Here is a 7,695-nt window from a genome sequence, read left to right as displayed (position 1 = left end):
TTATTTTTGTTGGTAGATGATATCTTAATATATTAAGAAATAATGATTTTTGTGTATCTGTCTTGGTTAAAGTTTCTTAATACTATATGGATATGTATTTGAATTTTTTAATTTTTTTTTTTTTAAAAAATTTCGCTTATCTTCAGCCCCCTAACTTGAATTTCTGGCTCCGTCCCTACTCATAAGTATTTGTGTGAAGAAATTAGCTCAGTGATGAATTACATGGCTAGACTAATGGGTCTAGCTGTTTCTACAACATAATTTTTTAGCCTTTCATGAATTCCTCTATTCTAAAATCTCTCCAAAGGCTGTTGTTTTCTTGGTTGGACCACTAAAACTGATTATTATAGTAAACTAACTCTCATAGTAAAATTCCATGTTTCTAATCTAACCACAGTTGTGTCATATCTTTAAACCTTTTGGAATTGGAATATTCTTAACAGTTGTAATTTCAACAAATCCGGCCCCCACTGTTTGTATTGACCAGATTAGCTACAAAAAGATATTGTTGACATGCTAAGATTTTTTTTTTTTTGGGTGTAAACCCATTCATCCAAGATATTCATGAATACTTTCCTTTCAAACTTGAATGTTCAAACTTCAAACCCTATCCCACGATATAGCATTTTCAATTGTTAATAATATTAAGCATTTTTCTATATTCTTTGTCATACTCTTGTAAATATTACAAAGTTAGATTGGGCTTGTGCTTATTTGACCTGGGTTTGGAATTAAGCTAAGCTTGGTTGGGCTTGAACCGAATTCGGCTTGGGTGATTGGGTAGTGTTTGGTCTTGTTTGAGTTTGGGCTGGGCTATTATAGTTAGAGTGCTGAGGAAGTTGATCTAGAGCCTGAGATTGTTTGGGCAATAATTTGATCTAGTTGCCATGACTAATGAGAGAGCTCATAAGGGGTTATTGCTTGTTAGGGCTACCACGACTAAAACTAAAAGAGTGCTCACTGCTCACAATAAAGTGTTGAAACAAAGGAAGGGAATATTGATGCATTTGTTCCTCTGAGTTTCCGAATGTTCTTCATTGATTATTGGTTTGAAATGATTTTTCCATTTCCTTGTTCATTTTTTTAAAGTATCTTTCAAGATACAACATACTTTTACCAAATTTATTTATTTTTAAACAAAATAAAGTTAAACCACCATAAAAAAAAAACTCTACCAAACCACATTTTACTAATGGTCTATTTGGATGGAAGAGGGAAGGAGGAGAAGTGGAGGAGAGTAGAGTAGAGTTAACTATAAATAAACTAATTTTGTGCTAAACCTACTCTTCTCTACTCTCCCTCTCTCTCCCTCAATTCAAATGGACCATAAGTTTTAGAATGAAGCAACTACCATGTTCCAGAATAAATCTTATCACCACTAAATGTAGAATATAACCTAAGCTCACAACAAAAGGATCATCTTTCATTCGAAAATGAATAAATTTTATGGTTTAGATTAAATATTATAAATAAAAAAATTATATCCAACATCACATTATTTAAATAAAATCATAATTAAGAAATGGACTATCTTCATTTTAGAGTCAAGAAATGTAAGAGCATCCTCATCCGGTTTTTTAAAATGCATTATTCTCTAAAATAGATAACATTGTAAAAAAATGACACAAAAATACACCTAGATCCAGTTATGTATTTTGCAAAAATTTATACTCAATGTAGCTCATCTAAATCTTTTTTCTTCAATTTTTTATTCAATTCTCTCTCTCATCTAGATTAAATAAAATAGAAACTCTCTCTCTCTCTCTCTCTCTCACACACACACACTAATCGGCAACAAAAATTCTTTACACTTGAAGATTGGATTTGGGTTGTTAATGTAGATCTAACGTAGAGTTGGTGCAGATTCGGTGGATTGCAGTGCAGATTGAGGGTTCAAGGTTTTTTATATTGGGCTCAGGTCAAATAAAGATTATGGAGCGACGACAGTGTAGTAATAAAAGCTCAACAGATTGTAGGATTGGGGGTTTTCTAGCTCTGTTGTTGTGGGTATATAAAAAATTATATAAAATAGCTATTTTGTATTATTTTAATGAGATATATTGAAAATGATAAAACTTAGGTACAGTATCTTATGTAATGTTTCTTAGATTCTCTTCTTAAGATTTAACTATATGACTATTTAACTAAAAAATATACTTCATTCCTATGAGAAAAAATTCACGTGACAGAATCTTAAAAGAGGAACTTAAGAACTAGCACTTAAGTACTGTACCTAAATCTTACTCTATTGCAAAATAAGGTGTATTGTAAAACTCATTAGGTAACTTGGATTCCATTTTTTTAAAATGCAAAATCAGGTGAGAATCAAGATTGTAAACGAGTCAAGTTTTGTCAAGTAATGAATGCTCAAGCTCAGTTGGACAACAAAAGTAAAATATTTAAGCTTGGCTTGAGTTTGACTCAAGCTTACAGATAATGTTCAATCTTAAACTTATCAAAAAGTATAAAAGTTTGAGCTTGACTTGATTCATTAGTTAAGTCAAGTTCAAACTCAATATCAAGCTCAATATTAAGCTTTTGAGCTTGAGATTCAACACAATTACATTATCAAGTTTATTATCTAGCCTATTTGGCTTGGACGAGCGTGTCTCAACTCCTATAATTAATTAAAGTCTTAGGAAGATATAAATTTATTTATCATGCTCATATCAAGATTATTACCAACCCATTATATGCCTAGGCTTAACTTATTTTTGCACCAAGCCCTAATGTTCACAAGTTTGTTTAAGAACAATTCTTTTTTACTTGGGCCCAACACATTTATTAAACAAACCTAAAACTCAAACTCAAACTTGATTTATTTATAAACAAACAAAAATGAATGAGTTACTTGTTGATCAAAACCTGAGTTATTTATGATTATCTGATTCCTTAAAGCTCAAATAATGATATGCATAGTGTCTATTATCCTAATCTAATCAGATTAACCAAAAAAAAGAAAGATATAAAGTAGATCTTTATAGCTGGCTATATTGTAACTTCACAAGAGCAACAAAGACAGAAAAAGTGGGAAAAGTTAACACCCTTCATCAATGCTAGTGGAGTAAAAAGAGAGAAACCAAACAAAAGAAGAAAAGCACTCTGCAGTAGTGAAACATAATTAGTTCAGCATAGAATATAATTATCTAGAGAGAACCCTTTCCTCTACCGTCACTTTTTCTTTTCTTTTGCTTGCTCATCTTTTTCTCTCTCACACACTCAAGTCACACTTCACACTCAACAACTCTCTCTTTCTTTCCATTTCAATTTCAAAAAAACAAAGGAAAGAAAAAGAAAATGCCATTACCTCTGAAGCTGAAGCTGATCCATATTCTCACTCTCCTGTTCACACTACTGTCATCACTACCGAGAAGAGCCACCTCCCACTACTCTTACTCCTCGTCGCCACCCGGCTACTCCACCGCCCAGCCGCATGAGTGGCGATCCGCACGCGCCACCTACTACGCGGCGGCGGACCCGCGTGACGCGGTGGGAGGAGCGTGCGGGTACGGTGACCTGGTGAAAGGAGGGTACGGAATGGCGACTGTGGGGCTGAGCGAGGTGCTGTTCGAGCGCGGGCAGATCTGCGGCGCGTGCTTCGAGCTGCGGTGCGTGGATGACCTGCGGTGGTGCATTCCGGGTACCTCGATCATACTCACGGCTACTAACTTCTGTGCGCCCAATTACGGGTTCCCGTCCGACGGCGGCGGCCACTGCAACCCTCCTAATAAGCACTTTGTTCTCCCCATTGAGGCCTTTGAGAAGATCGCTATCTGGAAGGCCGCCAACATGCCCGTCCAGTATCGCAGGTACATAAGACTATTCATGCTTATTATTTAAACGTGTTGCATGACTTATTATAAAAGTTACGTGACTAAAATTACTCTAAACATGTTACATGACTTGTTATAAAAGTTACGTGACTAAAATTACACATGCGCCTAAAAAGTATATTATCTTACTTACTTTCCTTTTAATTTGAGTCCAATTTTGTTTGAAGTGTACATAGTGAGATTCATACAGGCAAGATGAGATACATTATTACATTACATTACATATTCTCTAGGTCTTACCTAAATTTAATTAATTGAAACTTTTCACATTAAAATAGAAACTCATTGGTGTGGTGTGCCCCATCTTCTTTGTTTTTTGTCCCTAGCTCTTATTCATGTGCAGTCCATGTGTTGATTGATGTAAAATCATTGCCTCTTAATATATCATTAATTAGTACAAATTGAAGAAAGTGATGTTCTTCCGATTAAGTGTTTATAAATCCACTTGATATGTCCCCAACACTTGAATTGTCAATTTTCAATTTTGGCTTAGCGTAACTGTGTACAAGTATAGAATATGTCGGTAGATGATAGGTGTATTAATATGAAATTTTCTGTCTAGAGAGTAGTCAAATCTCCTAGATAGGGCCCTACACTGTTTATAATTGCTTTGCATTTTGCTTTGGCACATTCACATATTTTTGGAACTTGAAAAGCATCTTTTGGTTTTGATGAATATCAAATAGTTCAAGAAGTGAGGCAACCCTCTATTGAGCAAAGCCTATAAATCAAAAATGTTAAACAAGGATAAATCCAATAGTAATTATAATTTGTTTTTTTTTTTTTTACTTGTAAAACAATATATATTTTGGTAATGTTGTCATTTTTTTTATTATACCTATCACTTTTTCACTAGTATTATTGATAAGTTCCCACTTCATATCACTTACTTTTGCAACAGAAATAATGGTATCCAAAGCATCCATATACTCTCTTGATCAATGGAATGAATGACCCTTTTTGTCTTTGGCTAACATTTACTTCAAGATTAAGGAAAATTGAACTTTATAGTTTAAACCCAATCATTTAGATTTTAGAGGTGTAACAAATTAAGTCCTATAAAGTATTATCTAAGTAACATATAAATCCTAAGGTTTAAAAAAGTAACACATTAAATCTTATAGTTTCAAAGCTACAAATTAGCCCTACATGATGCAAGAGTCTAATACATACATATCTAGATTCTAGAGAGTAACATGGCAATAATGAGATGGGACAGGGGGTGACACTGTAGCATGTGCCATGTGGGATATGTGGAATAACATGACATGACTGAATTTTACATGTGATTATTCTAGCTAAATCTAAATGTGCTATGTGGGATATGTGGAATAACATGACATGACTAAATTTTACATGTGATTATTGTAGCTAAATCTAAATGTGTCAAGTTTGTTGTAATATTTGAACATTGGAGGCAAATTTTGTTAGAAGCACATGCACATTCTAGATTTTAGGAAGTTGCTAGAAATAGAAGCCATGTGCTTTATTAAATTTAACATGTGATTAATATGTTATAAGTTTATAACTGTATTTTTGGCATGTGATAAATGTGGGTTAGTTGTGGATGATGTTATCACACATAACCAATTGCTAGGTTATAAATATAAGAGTACATACATTGCAATTGATAGATTGATTGTTAGTAAATTTCATAAAATTGTATTTGAGTTTAGATTGAGGTGTGAATTCTTCTCTATGATTTCAAAAGCAACAAGCTAAACCTTGATGCCTAAAAAAGTAACATATAAAGCTATCAACCTGTCTTAAATCCCAAATTATATTCTTTTTAAATGGATTGAGGTTTAATTTGTTGCTTATCTAGATCTTAGGATTTAATTTGTTACTTTTGAAAATAGGGTTTGACTCCTTACTTTTTAAAATCTCAGGATTAATTTGTTACACCCGTTAAACTACAGGGTTTCAAGTATAATTTTCCCTAAAAATAATTTTTCTTTGAACCTTATTCTGAAGGAAATTTCACCTAATTAGAGCTCAATGAGAAACGGGACATGTGTTGCAGATCTGAAAAGTTTAACACTTGTTGAATTATCTGGTAAATAGCTCCAAAAATATATTAATGCCGGAGATCTTTCTGGACTTCACAATTGGAAATGCTCAAATAGTTTCAAGTAATATTGTTAATGGCTAAATGAATGTTTCTGATAATTTGTTCTCCTTTTTCTCATTCAATATTACTTAATGATTTTGTTGGCTATATGTGAGAGAGAGAGGGGTATAAATTTGGACCAATTTAGTTCTCGTAGGCACATGTTCATCAGTCATCAGCCCTGTCCCCTTTTCTAATAACAATATAATAGAATGAAAAGCTGAGCTTGCAAAGAGACTGAGTATTACTGTAATGAGAAGAATGTCTATCTTTGCCTTAATTTTTGTTGGTTTTGACAGGATAAAGTGCAGAAAGGAAGCAGGAATTCGATTTACAATCGATGGTTCAAATATCTTCATTTCAGTGCTGATCACCAATGTTGCTGGTGCTGGAGATATAGTTGCCGTGAAGGTCAAGGGTTCTAGAACTGGTTGGCTTCCAATGGGTCGTAATTGGGGCCAAAACTGGCATTTAAATGCCGATTTAAAGAATCAACCTCTCTCATTTGAGGTCACCGGGAGTGATGGCGTGACTGTCACATCTTATAATGTTGCTCCCAAGAATTGGAATTTTGGGCAAACATTTGAAGGTAAGCAATTTGTGTAGTATCAGTGGGGGAAAGAATGAAGTTATATTAAAGGGGAGAATTTCCTGTCCTTTCTTTTTTCCTCCTTTTTTTTCTGTTCTTTTTTAGTTTTCATTAATAGGGTGGATAAGGTTGTAGGATATGGGGCTTATTTTTTTTAAGGGAGTGATAGTCATTCGGTTGCAAAATGATGTGCTACAAAGATGTATGGGAAAGCATAATTGTTGTAATGTAAAAGAAAAGAAATTAGTCAAACAAATCTTCCTCGTGAAAATATTATTTTTGTTGATGATTGGTAATTAACAACCTAGTTTCTGTCAGTCTATTATCTAACAAAAATACAGATCAAGATGGAACAACTTAATCCTAAAAAAATGTTAGTTCTAGTTAGCTCAACTAGTAAAATTTTCGATAGTTAAATAAAAGATTTGGAGTTTAATTTTCGTTTACTTCAAAAACTAATAGATGCCTTAGCCTGATGATAAAAAGTACAATTATCAGAAGCGAACATCAAAAATTGAAACTCTAAAAAAAAAAAAAAAAAAAAAAAGATCTCAATCCTAAAATAACCCGGAAGCACTAAACCTACCAAAAACAATAGCATCTTTTCTTGTTTCATTTTTTAATTTGAGATTTGGTCTTATTAGGCTAAGCTATTATTCATACTAAATTAATGGTCTTCTTGTTATATGGTGACATATTATAAACCTCCTTATGTAATGAGAATAATGAGAACATAATGAGAATGCTAAAGACTGAATTATTTATAATTTTGGAAGTGATAATTTGATATCATATAAAACTATTCAATGAAGAGTTTGATATAGCTATTTTGTGTAGAATATATATACAGAGTATAAAATTATTGGTAATCTTGAAGTGATACATGTGAATAGATGGTTCCGAAATGTTTTGCTCTAATGTAAAAGCTAGAACAATCACGGTAAAGGAGATGGCATTTTCAACTGTGCCTTTACCTTATAATCACTTTCTCTTTGATCTTTTTACGATAAATTATTGATTTAATATATCTAAAGTACTCACCAATATTTTATATTTTAAAGACCCAAATCATTTATAAAAAGAACCAATTTCTTTATATTAGACCAAAGATCAAAGATTAACCGATCAAATTATGATGGTGTTATAATCAATTAAGATGTAAA

The 7,695-nt window shown here is 32.8% G+C and overlaps 1 protein-coding gene across 1 annotated transcript; it reads left to right on the top strand.

Annotated features, from left to right (window-relative positions):
- Nucleotides 1–3,023: 3,023 nt before the first annotated feature.
- Nucleotides 3,024–6,803, top strand: LOC111984847 (expansin-A13). The gene is made up of 2 exons (XM_024016465.2): nt 3,024–3,809; nt 6,243–6,803. Exons 1-2 carry the CDS (start codon nt 3,298–3,300, stop codon nt 6,547–6,549), a joined length of 819 nt encoding a protein of 272 aa, XP_023872233.2. The 5' UTR covers nt 3,024–3,297; the 3' UTR covers nt 6,550–6,803.
- The last annotated feature ends 892 nt before the right edge of the window (nt 6,804–7,695 follow it).

This window comes from Quercus suber, unplaced genomic scaffold (genome assembly GCF_002906115.3).
Source record: "Quercus suber isolate HL8 unplaced genomic scaffold, Cork oak 2.0 scaffold_783, whole genome shotgun sequence".
Taxonomy (NCBI): Eukaryota; Viridiplantae; Streptophyta; class Magnoliopsida; order Fagales; family Fagaceae; genus Quercus; species Quercus suber.
This window is presented reverse-complemented; position numbering and strand designations above follow the sequence as displayed.

Bases quoted from the DNA above. Each gene is read 5' to 3' on its own strand.
- LOC111984847 (XM_024016465.2), top strand. From the start codon at position 3,298: ATGCCATTACCTCTGAAGCTGAAGCTGATCCATATTCTCACTCTCCTG. The intron at 3,810-6,242 runs GTACATAAGACT...TGGTTTTGACAG, and splicing joins ATGCCCGTCCAGTATCGCAG to GATAAAGTGCAGAAAGGAAG.